Source organism: Phascolarctos cinereus, unplaced genomic scaffold (assembly GCF_003287225.1).
Source record: "Phascolarctos cinereus isolate Bilbo 61053 unplaced genomic scaffold, phaCin_HiC Scaffold_3;HRSCAF=262, whole genome shotgun sequence".
Taxonomy (NCBI): Eukaryota; Metazoa; Chordata; class Mammalia; order Diprotodontia; family Phascolarctidae; genus Phascolarctos; species Phascolarctos cinereus.
Window position 1 is genome coordinate 97,754,944 of NW_027555736.1, and position 25,121 is coordinate 97,780,064.

A 25,121-nucleotide genomic window follows, 5' to 3' on the forward strand; every position below is an offset into this window, starting at 1 on the left:
GTATTTCAGGGAGTCATGATTTTATCCAGGCCCTTTTCTAATGAATGGCATTCATCACTCCCTATACTAAGGCCAACTGAAATCTCTAACGACTTAGGAGACAGTCTTTGAGAGCTGTTGAGCCCCCCAAATTAATTGTGCTACAGCAGATGAATCTCTCCAAATCAAGGCAGGTCAATCCTCAGAGGTCAGGCATAAAGTCTATCCCCTGGCTTGGTCAAAGACTTTTCAACAGGGTAATATCTCACAGAGTTTGTGATCATAGCCTTCAAGAACCTGGGTTGAGTCCAGGACACACTGAGGTATCACAAGTGAGACTCAAATAGTACATTTTAAACATGAAGACAGTCCTAGTTGCCAATAAAATTTAATTAAGATTGAGTTTTTTGGCTAGAAAAAAAAACTATGCAAAATAGGAGAGGAATATTCTAATACTCAAGCATCCTTGAATGACCACCAGCACAAGAATAATAATTACACTAGCCTTCTTAGACAAAGGCAGTGCTACTGCCCTATCATTAATCTTTCCAGTATTGGGTATATGTTTCTAGGATACAAACAAAAACTTTGAAAATCTTAAAGCCCTACATAAGCACTACCTGTTCTTATGTGCAGAGGCCTCATGATATCATGGAACATGGGCTTGACTTAGTCAGGCAAGGGCTGGATTCACATTACAGACACCAGCAGTGTGATTATGGGCAAGTCGTCTGACCTTAGTAGGCCTTGAGTTGCCTCATCTAAAATGGTAATAATAATCTCTGCAGCACAGGGTTATTGTGAGTATCCAATGAGATTTATGTAAACCTTAAAGTGCCACATAAATGTCAGCTTACTAATTAATAATAGTAAGTTAACCAGCCAATAATGGACATGACCATATTTGTAACTATGTTCTAATCAACCAATATGCTGAATGTATTATATACTTTTCAAAAAACCCATGTTTTATGTGATATTTACAGTTTCATGTCCGTCTTTATATAAAGAAATGTTCATATTTACTCATGTTTGTTAAATTCAGAATAACAAGAAACAAAGCATTTATTTTAAAAAAAATTTTAAGCTGTATTCCAATCAATGGAGCTAATAGGAACATAGAGTCATAGAGCTGGAAGGGCATCCAATCAAATCCTCCTGTTTTACTGATGAAGAAACTAAAGCCAGATAGGTCTTCCATAAAGGTCATCCAGGTATTAAGTGACAGAGAAAAAACCTGAATCCACCTCTTATAACTTCAGATTCAGTCTATTTCCAATGTACCACACTGTCTCTGCCCATGATCATATGGGGTATGTTAGTGGACACATGGGCAAATTTTTTTTCCTATTCACAAAGAGAAACATATTTCCTATCTATAAGCATCCCAGTGTCATCATAGCAAAATTCTAGGATGTGGGCATCTTATAAGTTGCAGTTATTAAGACAACTTGACATTTGCATTATTAGTCCACTTGCAAAGTACGTTGGATAACTTCTTTCAAAGTAGTCTGAAATGGTTCTTTATAAATGCTTAAGATGCATGCCAGCATCTGAACTGATATAGGCATTTGTAATCTGAGCAACAATTTGGATAAAAAGCCAAAATTTTGCTAGATTAATTCATTTGATGTGGACCACATAGCTTGTATTGGTACTTATAGAAGGGCTTCTACCTAAAAGAAAAGGAAATGAAATTTGACTTAAGTAAGACAAGAATTCTAGTGCTGGCTCTGTTCCCATCAACAGATTTATTTGGATGGTTGGGTCTTCTTTTGATCAAAAGCATAAGGACCCGATAGCAAAAGCAAAGAACTGAGAGTCAAGTGACCTGGCCCTAAGTCTTCTACTAGCTGGCTATATAACCTTACATAAGTGGACTTCCCTCTGGACTTCAGCTGCCCCTCTTGAAATGAGGGAATAATGATTTCTTTTCCTGCTTTAACTGCCTACAAGTCTATGAAAGAGCAGAAGCTACTTAAAAACAGAGCCACACTAGACTCTTCCACTGTGTTCCTGACACTCATTTTTGATCAGTGGCACTAACACAGACTAAATAGGACAATGCTACACACTGATGACATAGTCACAGAGACCTAAATCTGTACTAAATGTCTACATCAAAATAGTTTATCCTAGAGACAAACTATTTGAGCTCAGAAATGGAACCATTCCTTAGTTTAATAATCTTGCCTTCTGCTGAGAGTCAGTCCTGTAGTCAAACTACAGGAAGTACTATTCAAGAAGAGCCTCAGTCCCCATTATATTTAATTTTATGCCGAAAGTGAATATGATAAATTCTCAGGCATGGCCTCTGGCTCCTAAGACCATGGAAATTGTCCGAGACTTACTCCCTCTTCCCCCACTGTGACTTGGCTCTTCCTTTGGCATGGCAAACCTGCCTGCCTGGTTCTGCATCATCACTAGAAAGTTATAGACAGACTTAAACCAACATGTGAGTGACCTCATTTCCCTGCTGAATTGTAAGTTTCTTGAAGACAGGGATCATATCTTACTCCTCTTCATCCTTTCCTTAGCAACAAGGCACAGGTCTTTGGATATATCAGGTGCTCAGTGTTTGCTGAACTGATGGGAAGATGACTTTCCCCTTCTAGATCATTATAATACTAATCAGTATAATACTACCAATTAGTATAATAAATTATTATTCTCTTTTGTGCATTCATTCATTCAAACCTATAATGCACAAAATATTATGTTATTCACTAAAAGAAAACCATTTATTAAAAAGACATGTTTTCTGCCCTCAAGGAACTTACCATCTATAAAGGGTGATAAGACATGTACACAAATAATCATGATGTAAATCAAACTATGGTGAGTGTATAAGAAAGGTGTAGTGTTCAAAAGATTGGTGAAGGGGATTGTGGACACACTCAGGATAACCTGAATCTGATTTTCCTCTGAAATGTAACTTAATCTTATTCTAATCCTTTGTGTACAAAGAAGCACCATTAGCACCTATGTAGAACTTTTATTTTTCATTTCAGGATCTAAATTAAAAAAGAAAGAAGGGGAGATGAGGAGGAGGAAATTGGAGAAGGTAGAAAAACACAGAGGAGTAGAAAAGGTAGAAAGGTGAGCTTATTCAATTCCTTCTATTTCCTCTCTTTTTCTTTTCTTTTTTTTTATGAGTTGTAAAGCCTCTTTGAAGACCTCAAAATCTCCTATTCAGCAATGGGGGCATGGATAGAAGGAAAATTGGCCATTAGTGGCATACATTAGTGGCAAGAGAAGCAGGCAGGTCAATGCATTAGGCTCAAGGAAGAAAGGGGTGGGGGGCAGGAGCTGGCTACAGGTTCAAGAAGTTCCAGAACTCCCCAGCCCCTTTGCCTCCATACGCTGGAGCTCCTCCTCTTGCCCATCATCTCCTCCCCCTCCCCCATTCACATGAGACCTTGCTCTAGACCAAGGAAGTAGTCACAAGTGAGGTGCAGGGTAGGGGAGTCAGAGAGAAAGAGTCTCTAGATCACTCAGGTAGGGGGAAAGGTGTCCCTGGCATCCCAAGCTCAAACAATGAATGTCTTTTCATGTTGTTAACATTCTTTATTACACGTTGCCCTTAGGTTCTCTTGTACAGAGAACTTCAGAGCACATACAGGGTCCTTTATGGGCTAGCCCGAGGACCTAACCACCATGCAGAATATTGTTTCTGTGGGGAAAATGTGTTCCAAGTTCCAAATAACTAACAAATGAACTTGTAGAACACAACCCAGTGGTTAAATGGGGGAGGGGGAGGGGGAGAAGGAGATGTCTGTACGTTATTTTTGGCAAGGAGGGGGTAATCCTAGATTGAAATCCTAAAGTATTAAAACAGCTGATCCAAATCAAATGGAAAGGTATACAAGTCCCTAAGGCATAGTTTCTGAAGACTCACAGACTATCCCTGAAGGAATGAGCTGTGCCCAACCTACCCATCCTCCTCCTATTCCCAGGGCACATAGGAGAAGACCAGTTCCTACTTCTCTAAGATATAGAGCCTTAAAGTCCTCCAAATCCAGGCTTAGGAGTCCATGAACATTAGAGGACCCTTTATAGTCTCTAGCCCTTCTCCTCCAACCCCCAACACACTCAACAGCATCTGGAAATAAGCCCCTGTGGGTAGAGCCCATGCATAGTCAGAGTGGAAGGAATCCCAAGGTAAGACTAAGATCAGCTTTTGTAAAAGCCTGATGAGGACCTGAAAGAGTAAGGGGAAAAGGGTAGTGCAACACCCACTAGAAATTCTCTGAAACTCAGCTGTATAAACAAATAAAATGGTCCATTTCTTCTGGATGCTCCCCAAGTTGACTTGTATACACACATAATTTCACATCTTCTCAAAAGGAAAACAACCCAAGAAGGTCTACGTGGGTAAGCACGTGTGATTTGGTGTTAAGATATCAACGTTTGGCCAAAGTACTCATAAAACAAAAACAAAATTGCTTCAGTGATAGCCCTTCTGGAAACCAAGTGGAAAATTATCTGGAGGCCTTGACCTTGACTGCAACACTGCTATTAGGGTTGGAATAATGATGGGTTGTGAAGTGTTGGAAGAGATCCCTCCAGGGAGGCATTAGGGAAGCACAAACATTTGTCTAAATCAGCTGCAGAAGTTCTACAAGAGGGGAGAGGCCAGTCAGCCTATTCACTTTTACCCACCTGCAACATGGGTATAACCAAACTTACTGGACTACAGCTACCCAGGGCTTCTGACAAGAACTATAGTAAAGGTCCAGTTCCAAAATGCTGGACTATGCTAAGTAAAAGGTGGGGCAAGGACTTGGGAGTACAACAGAAATCACTAAATTGAGGGACAATAGAACCTAGTCCAAACTCTGTCACTCACTAGCTATGTGACCTTGGCTAAACCAATAACTGCCTACTTTACTAGGGGCTCCATTTCCTCATTTAGTGAGGGGCTGGACTAGATCAGTGTCTCCCAAACTGGGTTGTTAAAAAACATGCTGATGGGTTTTTTTGTTTTGTTTTGCTTTGGTATTTTTGTTCGTTTTAGGGGGGGTTTTGTGGGGGGGGGTGTTGAGATGTGAATAGGAATTACATACACACACATACCTCAAGATATCATTTATACTGTGGTACATACAATTTCTACTTAGTACATTAAAATATATACATATATGTGCCAAAAATACTTATTACCTATGTTTTTCCCCCCCCTGTATTAAAATAACTTTAATTTCCACTATTTGGAGCCAAAGAATGTCTCTAAACAGCTCATCATCGAAGGCTCTGTAGCCCTCAACCACTGCTTTATGGTTTCTTACAATATATTCCAAGCCTCTGGATTACGGTACAGCCAAAGCAGTACAAGAAACACTGGACAGAAGGATTTCTAAGGTCCCTGGCATGCTATGGTTCCATTCTCTTCCAGGACACTGCTCACCACGAGAAAAGACCAAAAGTGTCCTTGCTCTCTCATAATCTCAGACCTAATTTATTGCTTTTCATGTCTAGCTGAACTCTAAAACATGGAAACAATTATGTTAATGAGCATGAATAAGAACACTTAAAAAGAGGGGTTCCGATCTCACTTTAAAAAAAAAAGCCTGGCTAGTAGACTGAATATTCTTAAAAAAAAAAACAAACCTCATACTTGGATTTGGCAAGGGGGGTTATGATTATGCATGGAGTTAGATTTGGGACTTCCATGCTATTTTTAGCTTTTCAAAACTGAAAGTAAGCAAGGAAGATATTAAAAGGGAATGATCCCAACATAGCAACTGATAGTGTCCAAACCTTTTATAAGAACATGACACATCTATAGAATCATCCTAATGTCATTCATATAAACCGTAAACTTGGCTGGTGCATAGAGATCAGCAAAAGGGCAGAAGGAGTGGAAGGGGACATGAATCTCATGTGATGTACAGTGTCATGCTACCCTGGGTTATTTTAGGATACAGCTGAGGAAAGCAATAGGGCTAAGATCAGTTCAGGTTGGGGGGCAGGGTGGAGGGGGAGATGTTCCAGACCTGTAATTTTATCAATGAAGGGAACTCTCGGTGTGGCAACTCTCTCCACAGATGAAGATTAGCAATTCAATCCATTACTTATTATCTTAGAAAACTGCTTGGGGACACTGGGAAGTTAAGTGACTTGTCCAGGGTCTCATAGATCTAGTGTATGTCAAAGGCAGAACTTGAGCACAGGTCCTCCTGATGCCAAGGTGGCTCTCATGTGATATTGAAATATGGTGTTTTTAAATAGTTCAAGCTCCAGGACAGAAACTCTGGCTATAGAAATGCTTTGCTTTAGGGGCAGCTAGTTGGCAGAGTGGATAGAGCACGGGCCCTGGAGTCAGGAGGACCTGAGTTCAAATCCAGCCTCAGACCAAACACTTGACACTTACTAGCTCTGTGACCCTGGGCAAGTCACTTAACCCCAGCTGCCTAAAAAGAAAAGAAATGCTTTGCTTGTATATGTTGAGAGGAAGGAAAAGTCTCCCCCCCCCAAAAAAAAATATGGAGAATGTTTTCATCATTTAAAATGGGATCAAAGCAACAGAACTCTCTCCCCCAACCAAGACTGGCCACTTAAATTCAACTCTGCTAGTCAGAGGGTTTTATTTCATCCACTTTTTTTTAAAGAAAAATTTCCTCATTTTTTTTATTGTTGCTCAGACTAGTCATTTATTCTTTGACGATCAAACTAAATGACAATTGGTGACATTTGGCTTTATCAACTTCAGTCTGGTCTAGCAAGGATTTGGAAGGATAATGAATACTGAAAGCATTCTAGGGCTATGTAGCTAACAAAATGTCTCTCTGTTTGTCCACATGGGCAACCAGCCTTCGCAAACAGAAGCAGAGGAGAACAATACTACCTGTTCATGGAGGAATATTAATGGTTTCAGTTCTCTGAACAATGGGCTCTGTAATTTACTCCATCCTCCTCCTGAGAATTATCTTCACAGGGCTCTCAGTGCCAGGTGGCTTGGAGGGAATGACTGTCTAACCTAACAAGGGGGCACTTTAGGAAAAGGTGTAAAGATACAACAGCTGGGCTGGTCTTCCATCACAGAGGCCCAGCTGGCCTCCACATTCTGATAGAGATCACTCTGCTATTTAACTAGTGGAAACAATTCCAACATCAAGGGCAACTTTTCAGAGAGTCGTTACATCCTTCCAGGTCATAGAATCCACTTCATATATTCCACTAAGATTGTGGTTTGGATTACTCTTCCAGAATTCAACCAATCCTTCCTGGAACTATAATCTGGAACTCCTTCCCCAAATCTCAATAAAAACTAGAAGGGACCTTATGTATCCAGTCCCCACAATTTATAAATATGGAAAACAACTATCGTAAATAATCAGCAAATGACTTGCTCAAGGTCACACAACTTATTGGTAGAAGTTCTGGTGCAAGAATTCAGGTTTATTAACTCCCTTAAGTCACAGCTTCTGCCACTGCACTAATACATGCTACTCTATCAATCAACACAAGAACCTCTCGATCCAAGCAGGGAAAATCTCTGAGACATTTACCCACTCTATTTTGTATAGAACTTAGTGATCTCAAAGGCTCTAAGAAGGCTGGTCAGTAAAGACAACCACAGCTTTGGAGCCTGAAAATACTTTCAAAAAGCAAAAGAGAAGTGTCTCTTTCCCTTAAAATACACACACTTAACATCAGCACCACAGCACAGTAGAAATGATCAAAGGAAGACAATTTATTATAGCCTTGCAAATAAGAACAAAAAATCTTAGGAACCCAGAAACACACATAAAATAAATAAGTTTGCTGGCCTAGGTACCCTCAGGGGTACAAAGGCAGTGAAAACAGATGTAATCAACATTCTTTATTTACCACTCCAACATAATTCCAACTTCACCTTGGGCAAGTGGCTGTTTGCAAGGCTGATTTACTGACTGTCTGGTTCAGTTATAAATGAACCCTGATACAAAGATGCAACTGTTACTCTCGATCTCCATCCTGCCTATTTGGACACACACAATATTATCTACAAGGTTAGCAGTGGTCAACCTTCAGAAAGGAAGACAGGAAGCAGTGGAATATTTTCAAAATTATGTTACCAAAGCAAATTAATTTAGAAGAAAAGAATCTGTAGCCAGGCTTTAAAATTCCTACATTTTAATTTCTTAATGTGAGGAAAGGGTTAAATCTCAATGTTCAAAGTTAGTGGTTGTTTTGCGGGGGGGGGGGGGTTTTATTACTCCATAATCTAGCCTTTCTTCAAGGACTCATTTCACCAAGCACGACAGAGAGACTGAAAACCTTAGTCTGCTTTCTCATACTACATACAGCCCTATTCTTTTGGCATGAATTCTGCTCTCTTGGTCTGTATTAGTCTTTGATTAGTTTAGCCTTTGAATTTAAGAGAATGGTCATACTATATGAACAGGAAATAGGACCTCTCAACAGAAGCTGGGATGTGTCCCTCTCCTCCTTCTAGCAGTTTTAGTTTCATATATCAATAGGTCACATATAAATCAACATTTCAAGACAATCAGGTCAAAAGTGATATTCTTAGCACCACTTAACATGATTTTGAGTCACCGGAAACAAGCAGCTGGCTAGGACACAACCTCTTCTCATTCCCCCCTCATTTGCCACATTGCCTTTCTGGCAGCCTGTTCCTCACCCTGTCCAAGGTCCTTCCCTATGCAAAACAGTTTCCTCTCTAGGGGCTATACCCTTACATGTGAACAAGGAACTCAAAATAACTGATTTGACAATAGCTGGTTCTTTCCATCATCTTTAAATTATTTTCACATTTCCCCTCATTCCCTCCAACCCATTTCTTATTTGCCTCCCCCTCCCCAAAGAATTAATAAGTAATAATAGCGTAGTTTAGGGTGGGGGAAAACACACACACACGACCTATATATTGACAACTCAAGCTTCAGGTTCACTTGAATTTCCTACCTGAATTGCAATCTGGTGTTCAATCGTTTTGTACGCAGAGTAATGTGTGCTCCCCGACTGAATATGGAGCTGTGAAAAAAACCAAATCAAAGCATTCTGCTTATGTCACAAACTACAAGAAAACATCTTAAGCAGTTTATGAATAGCAGACAAACCTTCCTAGATTGGACTACAGCCTTGGCATTCAATGAAGACGCGTGGATTTTTTTTTTGTTGTTGTTGCTATGGATAAGATAATCACAACAATCTAAGGGGGAAGTTAAAAAAAAAGAAGGCTATTCAATAAGCAAAAGGGGAGGGAAGAGTGAGAATCGATGACATGAAAAAAGAAAAATTGATGCCCATTAAGACATAAAGAAAGCCAGTGTATTGTGAGTGATGCTGAAGAAAAATTAACAGTGTGTGCTGCTAAGAAATTATTAGAATTATAACATACAAGGGAGAGGAAGGAGTATAAGACACTTAGGAATCTGCAACAGGTATAAGCCCATATTTTTGGTACTCAACCCTTACATATTAAAAAAAAAAAGCTACCAACAACAAATCTATTTCTAGGGCATCAGATGTGACGACAGGTCATCCAGTTTATCCTGCATTCCTTTAAGATAACCACAAACTGGAACCTTTCTGGTTCTCTATAGGCTGCCCACTGGTATCCCACTCTCTACTTACTCAGCAATGTCACAGCCTAAGAAAGCAGCCAGAAGTTTTGAGTGCCAGTGATTCTGTTTTCTTTAGCCAATGGGAGAATGCTGGTCACTGGCTCCTCCACTCACAGTTCCAATATAATCTTCAAATCTCTTTGACCAGGACTCACTCTTCTGCAAACCTCCCACCATATCTAAATTATAAAGGGTTAATATGGGTTGAAGTATGTCCATCTTTCCAGGGAAGCAACTGGTGAACCCAGGTGCCCTGACTTAAAGAGAAGCAGAAAGCTTCACCCAAACATAATTCTCTCCAATAATTTCACTCTCATTCTAAGACAGTAACTGGTTACAATTTCTTTTATACCAACAGCAGTACAGGGCTCCAGTGATAGCTGACCACATATTCTAAACCACTCTATATGAGCAAGGGTTGGAGGACCATACAGTCACTTTTCATAGCCAGAGCTATTATAGAATCCAGTTTGCCCAAAACTTAGCTACATTTGACTTCTACTTTACTACAACAAAGGCATAACTGAGGTTTCAAATGGAGTTTAGACTAACTGATTTTCATCTTGGTCATTGTAAGAAAAATGAATCAGCCCACCCAGTTTTGACACACACACACACACACACACACACACACACACACACACACACTCCAGCTTCTGAAGATACTCTACACAGAGTCTTAATAAAATACAACATTTCAGTTGAATCCTGCATTGCTCTGAGTGTATAACAGTGGTCCTTTTATTGGCTGCAAGTGATTGTTTTTTAGGATACAAGTGACTTTGAAATACTCATTTGTCCCTCTGAACTGAAGTGCAGAAGTAGAAATACAGGTCCCCTCCTTCCCCAGGCTTTAAAATCACTGCCTCCATTTAATGCACCAACTTCTCCAACACAGAAAAAGCAACCGGAGGTAAAAATAGGATCCAAATAGAGAGAGAATCTCTACAACTTATCAAGACGTAGAAATCAACCAGGTTCCTCTAAAACAAAGAATTTAATGATGAGCAGTTGAAAATGTGGCCCCCCACACACACTCCCAAGCAGTTCATCAAAAGTGAATCACTAAAAGAGAAAGATGAATTTGAACCCTTTATCCCCTGTCCTTTTTCTAAAGACTGCCAGTCAGTAAGCAGAGATTGCTCTAATTACTGTGACAATTCTGCATCGCGTTCAAACAACTTTTGTACTCTGGACAGGTTTCTCTGCGAGTTTGAAATTCTTGGCCTGAGAACCGCTCTTGTCTAAAAGAGGTTTCTCCTTCTAAGCAGAGAATGCAACACTAACAAGTTGTCCCTCTTTCAGCCTGTTTTATTCTCCTCTTTTCCAATTGCCTGATTCAGAGCTTAATGGAAACTTGTCCAAGCTTTTCTTCCCACAAACCCTGTAGAGCCCTTAGGCAATCTGTACTCGGGGTAACCACAGGAATCTTATATTGTCAATTAAAATTGAATGGACACCTGATAACTAAGTATATGTCTTGGGGGAAAAAAAAGCATTCACAGAATCAGAGTCTTCCAAATAAACTAATGAAAACTGTGGATAATCCAAATTCAATCTTCTCCCTTGTCCAGTTTCATTTTTAATCTTCATTTTCATCACTGGGTAGACAACATATCCCACAAGTGTTGAAATTAAGGTAAAAGCTGTGTTTTCAACTGTGACCAGAAACTCCAAAAGTGGATATGACCAGAGAGAGACCAACTCTGAGCAAAGTAAACGGTAGTCTTCACCACTCTAGGGCAAGAATAACCTCCCTCCCCGACAGGCCCGAAAACAGAACCACCAGAACCTGCTCACAAACACACAACCTAAGGAACACATTCTCTAGAGTTCAACTTGTCTTTGCAAACAGCTTGTGACTGTTGCTGAAGATGTTTTACTAGTTAAAGAAAAGGACTTGAAATGTTCTTATCCCTCTCTGTTTCCACTCCCTCTTCCCCTAAATGCACTTTTCTTATATACACAGTTTAACTGCTTTCCTTTCCCCTGTAACACAAAGATGCCTTGTTCCATCTATTCTGGCTTTTTAAGACAAAGATAAACTAAAAGTGCCCAGTAAAATCCTGGCACCCTGCCATGGAATAATAATTGATGCCCTCCCTAAAATGCCATGAGGAAGAAGAGAACAACTAGTGGCTGCCTCTTTTTATTTTTTTGGATGATGAGGAGGCTAATAGACCCATTACCAAAACATTCAGGAATCATGGCCGAAGCAAGGGAACGTTATGGGCTCCAAGGTAACTAGCTCCAACATTCCTAACCTTCTCTGCAACCTGGAACACCTCAGTTAACATCCTAACCCCTTAATTTTGCTATCTATAAAATAAAGGCAATGCAACTTTCCATGGACCTGCCTCCCAGGGGCGTCTCATGCATTCATAGCATAGGAACCCAAAAGATATTTGGAACTCCTTATAATTAAGTAGTACTGCTCAACAAAGGTTAACATATTTTCCTGAGTTACTTCTTATGACAATATACCACACCTATTCCTAGCTCATTTTAGCTAACTCTGACATAACTCTTAATAGTGATCCCCATGAGATTTTTCCGATCCCAGAGCAGGACTAGTAGAGACCAAAAAGAGAATAGAAGGGCAGGAATTTGCATGTCATAGGTCTACACTGTGATCTAGCAATGTATAAATTAATATTTCACAGAATCAGAGAATATTAGAAATACAAGGAACATTGGCAATCACCACATCCCTCATTCAACAGACAAGGAAACTGAGGCCCAGAAAGCAAAAGTGACTTCAGGGTCATGTAGGGAATTTGTGACAAAGCAAAGACTAGAACCCAAATCTCCTGACTCTCTCTCTCTATACAAAACTTTCCTAACTAGACTTTTTAATGAATTACTGTTCCCCGTAATTGCTCAACTTCTCTTAATTTCATTTCAATCTTCATCACTCTCTTAGATGCCTTATGTTGAGACGTCATACTAGAATGATACCCAGAGGCAGAAGATGGTCAAGAAGGAGGAAAGAGATAGTGACCACTGGATCCATGTTTGGAAAACATCTCTTTCAGAATCAACTAGACTAAATACGTGGCCCAGAAGGGAAGAACCTCACTCAACAGCAATGGATTCTTACACACACACACACACACACACACACACACACACACATCTCTCTATCCTAGATATTTCAATAACTCACTTAATCTTCCGTATCTTTCAGTTTACTTTTCAGCATGTCCATCACACATGGAATTGGAAAGGATTGGGTTGGACACTGGACATGGGCCTTGCTTGGCTCTACAATCTTTTTTTTTTAAATGGGCTGATTTTGGGTTTATTCCACCAACCCTCCTCTCCTCCTCTAGTTCAGAAAAAAAATAAAAACAAACAAAACCCTATGCTCCAGATCCTATTTTTAAAAAATACTTATAATTTGATTTCCTGGGAAACTATTTCATCTATTTCTCAAGAACTATTTCTTTAGTCACCCTCCTTTCTCTTTTCCTCCTCCCCACGAACATCAGTGACCAGGGGACTTGTTGGGATTCTCCCATTTCTGTATCATTAGATCAAAAGACAGCAAACATGTAGATTTATATAAACCCTTCTCCTATGTGTTAGATATTCCTGAAGGTATGCTTTGGGACACATGGAGACCAAGGAGGCCATTGTGGGTGTGGCCCCAGGTCTCCACAGGTGCTAAGGCTAAGAAACAAAGTTATTGCCTTCTTTTTTACAAAGTAGTGGTAAGGGACCTAGAGCTTCCACGGTGACAGCAAACCAGTATCAACTGGCAGGGACATGGGTTTAAATGTTCCTGCAAAGCCCTATAAAAGCTGAATATTCAGGGCCTCCCAAAAAAAACAATTTAACAAAAGCTTCCCTTTCTGAATGGAAGGGCCATATCCCTCCAGTCAGTCATTCTGCTATAACAAAATACATGTCTATGGACAGAGACAATCTTTCCCACTGTCTAGTTGTTTCAGCAAATGTCTATTTACCCTCATTAACTTTTTTTTTCCTTTTCCTCAACCTGAAACCATCAGCTATGAGTCAGAGAACAATCATTAACTTTTACAGCTTCCATACAAATCCACCTACTCACATAAGAGAAAGAAGCATTGACTTGCAAGGTAGCCAGAGACAAAAATCCTCTACGAAAAAATGAAGGGGGAGGGTATGACAAAGAGAGCTCTACAAGAAAGTTGTATCTGGAGCAGGGGTTGGGGGTGGGGGGCAACAAACACCTACCACATTCACTGTTTTTCAATTTAGGGCTGCAATGTTTTAAAAGAGTTGATTTTCTGCTTGGATATGCTGACACACAACTCAAAATTTCTATCATCATAACAGAAGAGGGTAATATTTTTCTTCCCAACATCAAAATGTAAAAATCAACCATTTCTTAAATTGCAGAGAGTAAATGGAATCCAGTCTCCGGGGCTTGTAGTAAACACATTTCCGCCAGGGATAAACATACGGGGGCTGCTACGCTGAGACATGTTCCTAACACAGCATTTTTCATTAAAAGTTGCTACACTAACACTCATAAAATGATGCCCAATCATTATTACTTCACTTAGCAGTCACTGTGCGGCAACTCATAACGAATTAATTTGCATTAATGTGGGCTTCATGTGTATTTCCCTGAGCATTCCATTGTGATTCAGGCTTCATAAAAGTGAAATGAAAATAAAAAACGGTGCCTTTTATTTCACTTTCCAAAACAAACCAACCCACCTAAAGACCTGCATATATCTACTAGATTTTAAAACTTTTTTTTTGCTAATATATTTAGTGCATCATAATTGGCCCAGCATGGAGGAATCTAGTTATCTTCTCAGTAAATATTTATAGCATCACTCTTTCCCATTCATTCTGCATTTTCTTAGAGAATCTCACTGTAGCCTACATCTGCAATTCATTGACTTTACAATTTACCACATGTTGAGATGGGAGAGGTCTTAGCTCCATTTGAATCACTGCACAAATATGCAAGTGATTTATCAGTTTAAAACTGAAGACTGCAGAAGGACTCCACTTCTGAACATGACTCTTCCTGGCAAAGCATGGACAATTACAGTATGCACTAATTAAGCTCTGTGAATGTGCTGTGCCCTGGTAATGCCTACCAGGCCTCAAATTTATTTTCATGATGCCAAACTTTAGCAAGCAATTTAACTCATTCAGGGCTGATTCAGCCATAAATGCCCAAGTGACTTGGGTGAAACCCCCTCCATCCTCATTAGGCAGCTTGGGGATCTCAAAGACAAAAGAATGAGATATGACAGATTGAATTATCCATGTAAAATTAGATGAGCTAGAGAAGAGAAAAATATCAAGGGAAATCTGAAAAACACCACTGATGATAGATAACCTGTTCAAAGGTCCTACAAACCATATTCATAAAGTCCTGTTAAGGGATTCCTATCTGTCCCTGAGGGCCAGTAAGTTTCGGGATTCCATTGATTAGGAAATAAACCCTCCCAGGCTCTACCTGTTATGTTTAGTTTTGGGGGGAGGGAGAACAGCACAAAATGACAGGGCCCATCAGGTTCCTGAATTCCTTCAATGTCTATGATTTGCACATAACTTCACAGCCAAAAAAAAAAAGCAGTCCTCTCGCTCTGACCCTCTTTCTCCGGTCTTTCTGTTTTGCTATCTGTGATCATTATGTGAGACAAATGCAGGAAGATGTCACAAATAAAAAGATTTTGCTTTACAGAAATTAAAATCTGGAAGTACATACTCCTTTTTTCACTGATCCAGCCCAGTGCCGAACCTGCCCGCATTAAACAACTATTTCATTAGAACGTGTTAGGTGATCAAGAGAGAGAAAGTGAGCAAAGCAATACTTTTTCTCTATCTTCCCTCCCTCCCTTATATCCTTCACTACCACCATGAATTCCTAACACTCAAGAGGCAGTCCCTGGATCCCTAACTTCCGGCTGAATCTGTAGTACAAATATGCTCTCCCCCAAGTTTGTAATCTCTCTCCTCACATTATTCTTCCCCCCCCCCCCGTTTGGATTTTTCAGCATATTCCCCGCCTCCAGACACCAGTCTCTTCCCCACTCCCAGTCTTCTCTTCTCCCACCCTCAAATAAGCCTAGCCTTTTCCCTTAGTCTAGGTTCCCAAGGCTTTTTAATCAGTTCCCCCTCCTCCTCGCCCCCTCAAAAAAGCTCAATATCTCAAGATGTTAACTGGTGCCCTGTGTGTTTTCTCCCTTTCCAGCTCAGTGGTACATCAATAAATTAAAGAGCAGTTCCCCGTATCAGGTTTCTTTGAGTATTCTGGGAAATATTTTGTTGGTTTGGTATCAACACACACTCCATAATACAGGCAGTGTTGTTCTCTAAAAATGAGAGATGAAGAAACCTGCACAACTTTGTTTTTAAAACTGCATTGTTCCTAGGCCCTGCTTAAATTCTCAGGACTGAAAGTGTTAACCTTAAGCGGAACAAGAGTATCAACATAAAGTGAAAAGTGAGGGTACCCCGAGACTCAGATTTGGGAGGTGGGATTGGGGGATGAGAATGAAGGAAAAAAGCTTTGTGATATTTCCCCCTCCCATCTCATTGCTTATAATTAGTGAAAGAAATTTGACCCACTGCCAGTGTCTACGGACCTTGGATATTATAAGGCCAGCGTGGCGTCAAATATCTTAACATTCATAAGTGTTATAGGCTGTAAATAAACCCTGTGGATTTATGACCCAGTGGCTCTTGCCAGCGAATGACTGGGGCACATTTCTTTCAGCAGCCCTGGTGAGGTGCAAGTTAGCTTTTGGTTGTAAAATTAGCCAAACAAACGTGCCCAATTAAAAGTCAAAGTTTAAGGTTTGCTTACATATTTACCACTATTCACTCCCCTAAGAAAAATACAGGCTCACCTACCCTCCAAAGAGCCAGAGAACTTTTAAGTCCCCTCCCTCCCCCACCCTTTCTAAAAACTCAGGAAACAAGTTTCCTCCAAATAGTTATAAATGTGGCTCCAAATATTGTCTGATTCTTCTCCCCCTCATACATGCACACACATATACACATATACATACTCTGAAAAATGACCCATGCTGCATTTGAAAATGTTTATTCCTCAACACCATAGTTTAAAAAAAAAAAGGCAAATTCCCTCCTTGCCTGTTTCTCTGCCTGAAGTTGGCTGGGCCTCTCTCTCTCTTTCCCTTCCCCCAATATAATGTCATCTACTTCCTGTGTAGGAGAGAGCATTTGCTAAATCCAGGTTGTCTCATACTTAACTGCCAATAATCCAACTTCCACATAACTTCCAGACAGCTGGGAAAAGGTCCTCTGAGTTTTAGTCATGGTTCAGAAACACACGTCCACACAAAAATGCACAGCTGCTCTGTTTTCTCTACACTGCATTTTTAATATGATTTGGGGGCCCTGTTGTGAAACATCTGACAAAACGTAAAATCCGTTTAGAGACCTTCCAGTTTACATGCTGCCAGTGTGGAAGTGGAGTTCCACGGGTTCTGTCCCTGCCCCCCCAAAACTGAGAAATCGATGCACTTGGTGTTAACTCAGAGCTAGCCCCTGAAATGTATGAAGGCATTCAGAAACTCCCTCAAAAGGCCTCTACTGTAATTCTAAAAGCAAAGATCGACTCGGTGCAACTCCTAAAATGTGAAACTTCTAGGGCAAACATTATTTTTAATGAAGTGCAGGGGTCCAATTATTCTGCTCACTCACAGTGCTGCATTATTTCGTTTTGCAAGCTCCCTCAAACTTTACAGCAACTTTTCCCCAGCCCACTCAGAAAATTTCACCGACTACAATAGCACTGTCAATGGAGTCCAAAGAAATTAAAATCCAGGTGGAAATGAACAGAGGCCAGACTGTTTGCTATAGACATGGAATCTAGTCTGAATTGGCAATACAACAGATCAGGAAGCCTCCTCCCTCCATCAAGCAGGCAAAAGTTTCCCCCCAAACATACTCTTCCTAAACATAAATTCAAGTCTTCATAAATTCACCACTGCACATCATTTTAGAAATTAAAGAAAAGGCAAATTACTGACATATATGCTTTATTAAACTAATGAGCTACTATGAAAACCATAATCTATATAGTAGATATTAAACCTCAAACCAAATAAAGATTAGCAAAGAATTAATATCAATATATTGAGACTGAAATCAAAATAGGCTGGCCATAAATATTTCTGAAGGAGATGAAAAACAATTAGCATAAATACCAAAGAAGGGCAAGAACACCTGTTCTTTTTCAGGGGCGATAAGCATTTTATTGTTCTCTATTTAAAATGTAATGACCTGTGTAATTACAGTAATATTACATTGTTATGTAGGGGCTTGGAATGTCACACTTTGAAAAGTGTTGTCAAAACAATCAGAGGGAAAGAAGGAGGGTGGACTGGGGGGGGAGGGAAAGGAGGACTACCATTAACCCTTCACACTCCTGTCCCCAAAGCTTTAGTCTTGGGCTTCTGCTCTGGGAAACATCCATTTTTTATATATCTATGAAGAAAAAGTTTCTTGGCTAAAAAAGGCATCCACGTGATTAAGTTGCCCTTGATTTTGCTGAAATGAAGGATTCCAAATTTTTTTTTAATGCATTTACTTTTCCTATCTAGCAGCAAACAGATCACTTGGAAACTAAATAACTTTGGATAATGGAAACTGCAAAAACCCTAACAGGTAAGCTCTAAATAAGCAAAGACCTCTTAGAAATCGAGACTCCTACATTCTTCTCTGCTGTTTGCAAGTACCAATTAGACTGGCTCTTTAAGATTTTTTTAAGTCCTTGTTTCATTTTTAACTTTAAAATGAAAACAGTTTCCTTTTATCCCTACCATACAAATGTTACCAAAATTCTATCTGCAGCTAGATCACTTCCTATCTAGTTAACTAGCCTTCTCCTTAATGTGTGTCTCGATTCGAATCTGTATTCTTAAAAGCCATTCACATTACTGTATCAAAGGGTAAATTAATATTATGCAGAAATTTTTGTCGTTTTAAAATAAAATTATTACTATCAAGCTTTATGGAGTCTTCAGCAATTAAAGTATTATTCTTGAGATAATGTATTATTCATCATAAGCTGATTTAATGATACTCCTTAATTCTTTACATTCTTAAACAGAAAAGCAGAAATCAGGGTTCTTGGGAGTTTGCTTCTGAACGGCAAGCAGCTGTTCCCAGGTAGATTCAGAAATAACAGAAATTCTAGTAAAACAGCATCAACAAGGCCTAAGAAATGAGTAAAGAACACATTGCTAATTTGTCTTTCCATCTTGCTCTCAAAAACCAAAACCCAAAACAGCATAAGGCCAATACAAATTTCTGATGGCCACTGAAAGTCTGCTGTCTCCTCTCTATATATTCCTCCCTGCAGCAAATCTGGAATTCAAAGCTGGCACCTCAGATAGAAGGTGTCAAGAGACCAGGATGCCACAGAGCAGCTATCTCGATTTAATCTAAATTATTCAGCTTTTGGGCCTCAATAAATAACTTTAATTCCAGGAAGCCCACAATTAAAAATTAAGTTAATAAGGTATGCTTAGTGCAGGGGGGAAAGTGGTAAAATACCAGGAGAGATGTATTGGTGTTTGAGATGCAAATACTAAAATTGCCTATTGAGCACAAAGCAGCCTTTTTTAGGCTCAGTGTGATGTCACACTACAAGGCCACCTGCTATGTCAACAATAAAATAACTATAAGTTTTCCTGTACCTACTAATTCCCACAAAAAGGAATAATCATAGGGAGTCATTTTTAATACAGGGGAAAATAATAATTTGGTGATCAAGATATACCTTATTTTTTAACTACTGAAAAGTCTCCACTTTTAGGTTTTAAAAAAAATCTATGCTGAATTGCAGCTGTATTTGTCAAAGAAAGAAAAAGAAAGAAAGGAAGAAAGGCCACCAAGCCAAAATCCAGCATCTTGAGCATCTACCTTAGTTTTAATCACTGTCAAGTAAGTGCCATTCAAAAAAGATTTGAAACAGAAAAATAAATACTCTCTCCCAGAAACTCTCAAATTCGGGTAAAAGAGGATAGGAATAAGTCTCTCTCTTAAGGTTACTTTGTAATATTTTGCTCGGTTTTTATCTTGTCACAAACCATCAGATTTTGATCCCAGTGCTCACAAGTAAAGAACACCGTACACAGAAGCTTCCAAGAAAAAGACAAAGTAATCAATCTATGCTGCCCCTCAGAACTCCAATCACTACAATGCATAAGCAGTCACTCTAGCTCCCATGCATCTTTAAGGAGCAGAGCAGGCTTTTAGATGCCATCTAAGAGGAAGTCAGCGACAGGCGAGTCCTTTTAGCTTCCCAAGCATGCAACTGGGGGCGAGTGAGAAGTGGGGAGAGACAGGGAAGGTAACTATTTCTCATTTCCCAACCATAAAAATAGACCAATGTAGCATGCCCCTGCTATTTTCTATTGGTTTAAAAAAAATCACAAACAACTAAAACCTGATGGTTAATATTTTAATGTTATAAAACACTTGTAGATGATAGATTCAATTTATGCAAGACCTCGGCCATTAACACCGATTCCATGGCTGCTAAACAGTGGATGTATTATTTCAAACTGCTATCTCCAGTTAAAAAAAAATGTGTAAATAACACAGGCACGGGGTGGGGGGTGGAGGGTGGGGGTAGGAAGCTAGGCGACCCGGAGAAGGTGAAACAAGCCGGGGAGAGCCATTCACAAACAAGTACTAACGTTTTGTTCTCTCCAGGGGGTTGGCAAGCCAGGCCCCGGGTGGGGTGAGATTTTTTTTTTAGGGGGAGGGAAGGGAGGAAGAAGAGGAAGACAGAAAAGTAGGCAAGGATGAAGGAGGGGGTGAAAACTACTCTTAAAAACAAAAATGTCAGTGGCATCGCAGGAGATCGGGTGGGAGTGTATGCACGCTGCAGGAAGCTGACAGAAGGCACCGCGAAGCCCGGCTCTTCCTTCCTCGTGTCCCCAAAGTTGAGTAGGATCCTTATTCAGCACTCTCTAGCACTGAACCTCACTGCCCCGCCTCAGTCACCAAGGGGATCTTTCTAGGCTTTTCTCTGTTGTATCATTAAAAAAAAAAAACTCGAAGTATTTTGACTTTCCTTAAGTCCCCGAGAGGAGACAAAACAAGCAGCACACAACGCAATCAGCAAGGCTCCCCCACCCCCATCCTCACCCCGGCCTCCCACCTCGACCCCCACAGCCGCACGGCATGAGGGGACAGGAGGCACAGGGCGATGCCAAGTTCCCTTCTACTCTGCGCTGCCGGCCCACTGTGGCAGTGCTTCCCTCGGCCCTGAGGTTGGAAAGCGGAGCCAAGAGTCAGCAAGCTGCCTCAGGGCCACCAAGTTTGCAGAGACAAGTCGATGAAGCCTGACCTTGCAAGGGAAGAGGGAGGAGGTGCTGGGGGAGGGAGGGGGGGAAGGAGTAATACTAACAATACTCGTGAGGATAAATAAATAGAAATCCTTCAGAGAAAGCCAAGGTCTCCTTCTAGCGCATGGGGCTCTCCTTTTCAAAAGTCCATTGCCTAATAGGAAAGATACTATCTAGCAACCAACTCAGTTTGTCAGTTACGCTGTATCAGTCACCAGAGGGCTTTCTGCAGCAGCGAAATGGTTAAACGGGGAAAGACCAGAAAGCAGAGACACAGAGAGAGAGAGAGAGAGAGAGAGAGAGAGAGAGAGAGAGAGAGAGAGAGAGAGAGAGAGAGAGAGAGAGAGAGAGAGAGAGAGGAGAGCCAGACAGTGATAACAGCAATCTTCCCAAGGAAAAATAACACACACACACACACACACAAAATCAGAGCGCAAAAGTTACTGATCTTATTTTTTTTAAGCCTTGCTTTGAAAGGAAGGTTTCAAAAACAAACGAGGCACCAAACTGAAAGCAACAACATGGCGAAGAGCAAACAAATCCCAGTCCACAAAAGGCAGAAAAGTTTGGAAAGTTTCTGGCAGCCTTGCAATAGCTGGTGAAGGGGAGGGGAGAGGAGGGGAGGGGAGGAGAAAGGAGGGGAGAGAAGGAGGAGGGAGGGGGAGGGAAAGGAAGAGAAGGGGCTACATGCAGGGACCCTTCGGGGTCGTGACTCTAAAGCGAAGGAGGAGGGAGGGAATTTACAAGAATAAAAATGTCACTTACTGTTCTTGCCGTCGGAGAGAGGGATCCGTTGGGGAGGTACGGGCTAGTCAAGTCGGGTATCATAATGAAGGGATAACCAGGGTACGGTGGCCCCTTAAACAACCCTCCATCTTGCCTCTTCGCGGCTAACATGGCGGGGGAGCGAGAGAAAGGGAACAGGGAGGACAGAAAAAAAGGAGAGAAAACTTTTTAGAAAGTGTCCCAAAGTTGCACGGCTACACAGCTGGACCAGCGCACAGCTGGATCAAGGCAGCCAGCGAGTTCTGCAAAATAGGACTTGGGTTCAAGAAGGGGGGATTCTTGGTGGGAGGGAGGAGGAGGGAAAGGGGAAGGGAAGAGATTGCTTTGGGGGTAATTTCACTGATTTGGAAGTTACTCACCTTCTTCTAAACTTTCTCTGGATTTATCTCTGAAACTTTCGGATCGAGGCGGGGGCCGTCTTTCCGCCTTTCGAATGGGTGTTGGTGGGGAGGGCGAGGAATAATAGAACGGAGAGCAGAGGGGGAGAGAACAAATGGGGGGGTATTAAAAGGGGAGAGAAAAAAAGTGTTACAAGTTTTTGCAATGGAAGAAACCCACAAACATAGCAACCAGAGCGATGCAATCAACTCTACTGACCCCCCCATCCATTTTTTTTAAACATTTGCCAAGCCAAGGAAACAGATTAAACCCCACCAGCCCGAGGGGTTCGCCTTACCTCGGAATCTGAGGAGCTGTTTTGATTCGTTTCTGATTCATTGACTAGGGACGATTTGACATCAGCTAAATCCCTCTCGGCCGAGGAGTTCTCCGAGATTTTTTCCTCCTGCTCCCCTTCGTCTTTGAAGGAGATCAGCTCATCGTTGGCGCCTAGGTCATCTCCTCCACCGCCGTTCAGCTGCGGCATTTTTTTTTTCACCCACCAGCAGCAATTTTGGAAGAAAAATAAAGGGGGGAAAAACGGGGGTAAAAATCACAAAAAAAAGTTTTGCCCAAAAAAAAATTGCAAGAAAAAGAAGAGTCCAAGGTGAAGTTTTTGATTTGGGGTCTTTTTCTCCTGGGGAGGGGAAAAGAGGGAGGGGGGAGGGGGGAATCTCTTCTTCTGCACGCGTGAGTTTGGGTTCCTTTTTTCTCTCTCTCCCAAGGATCCGATCAATGTGCAAAAAAAATAATAAATAAAAAAGGGGGTAAAAAAACACACCAACAACAACAAGAAGTCAGATATAAAGAGCAAAAGGGAGGGGGGGGAGCCGTAGATATAGAAGGAGCTCGTGCCGCTCGGATTTGAGTGAGTTGAAGTTAGACTGAGAGCTTTTCAGTTCAAAGGCGGCGCTGATTGACAGATAGAAAAAGGGGGATCGAAATCCGGAGAAACGGAGAAGTCTGGGAGCCTAGATTATTGACAGGGAGAGAGAAACACACTAGCCCCTTAATGAGATGCAGGAGGGGGCGGGGCCAAGCCGGGTTACGTGTGCATAAATAAACAGCGCTGGGAGGGGGAAAGAGCTAGAGAAACTAACAATGATCCTTTCTGGCAACCAAGAGGAAGGGAGGGAGGGAAAGAGGGAGAGAGAGAAAGAGAGATAGGGGACTGGAAAAAGGAGAAAGCGAAAGAGGGAGGGAGGAGAGGAGAAGGAGAGAGGGAGGGACAGGGAAAGACGGACGAGGAATGAGTGTGAGAGGCCGAGAGTATGTGTAAGTGTAAAGGGGGAAAGGAATGGTTTTAGGAAGACTATGCAAATTAGGAGAGGAGGAGAAAGGGGGTCTGGCAACTGAGTTAGGAGTGGGAGCCCGGGTAGGGCCTAGGAGACCCCACTGGGGGGGAGGACCCAAACAAAAGTGCACTTTAGAATTGAGTTAGGAAGGAAAAAGTACGCGGAGGAGGGAGGCAGGGAGTGGAATTAGGGAAAGGAAAATATTTTATGCTTGCTCCAGCAGTGGATGCACTAACCTTTAGGTGGAGCAAATCAGCAGTGTGCAGATGGGGGGGGGGCGGAGAAATAGTCCTTAACTTTTGAACATGCATAGAGAAAATAGAATTCCTGGAAAATGTTTTCATTTCAGTAGCTTGGCAGTCTCGATTAAAAAAAATTTTAACCAAAACAAGATTTTTCTTCTTTAAAAAGAAGTGGGGGAGTTATAACAATATTCAGTCATTCCTCAATTTAAAACTGTCCCATAAAGATATGTTTGCAAAGATCACTTTAAAAAAAATCGGTCACCAGACACTTCTGAGATTTAAGTCAGAGAAAAAAGAAAATAAGTGGTTTAAGTGTCTATATCTTGTGGATGTGCACTGTTTTAAGTAGTAGATGGAAAACATTTGAAATCAACATATTTGTGGGAGTGGTTGGTAATGTGGGATCCTAATGTGGGATCCAAAGTCCTTCTTGGTTCTGGAGGTGAAAAGTTTGGGTGTGGGCTCCCCTAGAGAAAAGCAAAGTTACACGCCTCTGGATCCTGTGGGACTTCAGCCTCCTTCCTAGGGGGTCTTGAATTAAATCACTAAAGGAGGCAAACAAGTGATCAGATGTAGGTCAATGACTGTAGAAAGAAAACAGCAAACTGAGACAACTAAATTATTTTAGTTCTAAAACAGGGGTTTTGATAAGTGGAAATTTGAAGATGTTTGTTACTGTTTTTAAGGCAGTATCCAAGAGGTAGGTGGAGATAGGGCAAGCACATTGATCTTCCACCAAATGCCCAATTATGACAATGGAAGAGTGCACTGGAAACTTTAACTTCGAAGAAGACAAAGGGGGTCAGGCAGTAAATTCAGCAGGAATTAGCCAATTGTCTAATAGATATTGGGAAGAGAGTCATGCTGCACTAAATAATCCAAACATTTCCCAAGAAATCTAAGTTGCTGCTCTATGGAGAAGGCCATATTCAGCGCCCAGGGTGTGCCAAAAAAAGACAATATGTCACCTAATATTCAGGGAATTTGGGGGCTTCAGCAAAACGGTCTTATAGGTTATGCTTTCTAAAAGCAGAGGACTGAAAATCATAATGCAAAGACTGACAAGGCTAACATAAATTCTCAAGCCCTTGAAATTTTCACCACCACATTTGCACAAGAAAGGCAAAGATGCAGGCAAAATAAAAATGGGAGTTGGGGGGGAGGTGGAAGGAACCACTGTAACTTAACAACTTTAATATTAATCAGAAAAGCAGAAAGAGTGAAAGGAAGCATAAAAAGAAGTAAAACAAATGTGTACATTTAATCAGACAGGATTGCATAGGATACAAAGAACAGGGCTAATTAGTCTCAGCAGGTAGGGACTAACCTTCAGACTTCATAAATAAATAAGGCTGTGAACAATGTCTAAGTGCGAGGATGGAGACAGAAAGGGGATTATTTCAAGACACCAAGTAAAAACAAGAAGAATGAAATACTCCACTGCTAAATCCACGTACAAATGGATTTACCAGTTCTTTTTATTTGGGCCTTTTGACTAAGTTCCTTTTAGTTGTAGACTTTTGG

General features: G+C 41.0%; 1 protein-coding gene across 44 annotated transcripts in view; it reads right to left on the bottom strand.

Moving 5' to 3' along the window:
• TCF7L2 (transcription factor 7 like 2) overlaps positions 1–23,319 on the bottom strand; it is a 236,703-nt gene extending 213,384 nt beyond the window's left edge. For 4 of the 44 annotated variants that reach the window (XM_020988039.2, XM_020988040.2, XM_020988069.2 and 1 more), the window contains exons 1-4: positions 22,356–23,311; positions 22,039–22,105; positions 21,659–21,783; positions 8,893–8,961 (exon numbers count right to left, since the gene is read on the bottom strand). In XM_020988039.2, coding sequence (XP_020843698.1) covers positions 8,893–8,961; positions 21,659–21,783; positions 22,039–22,105; positions 22,356–22,544 — 450 coding nt within the window. In that variant the 5' untranslated portion in view covers positions 22,545–23,311. Of the gene's footprint in view, positions 1–8,892; positions 8,962–21,658; positions 21,784–22,038; positions 22,106–22,355 lie in introns of all 44 variants that reach the window. The other 40 variants (XM_020988038.2, XM_020988041.2, XM_020988068.2 and 37 more) reach the window with 23 other exon arrangements.
• Between the last annotated feature and the right edge of the window lie 1,802 nt (positions 23,320–25,121).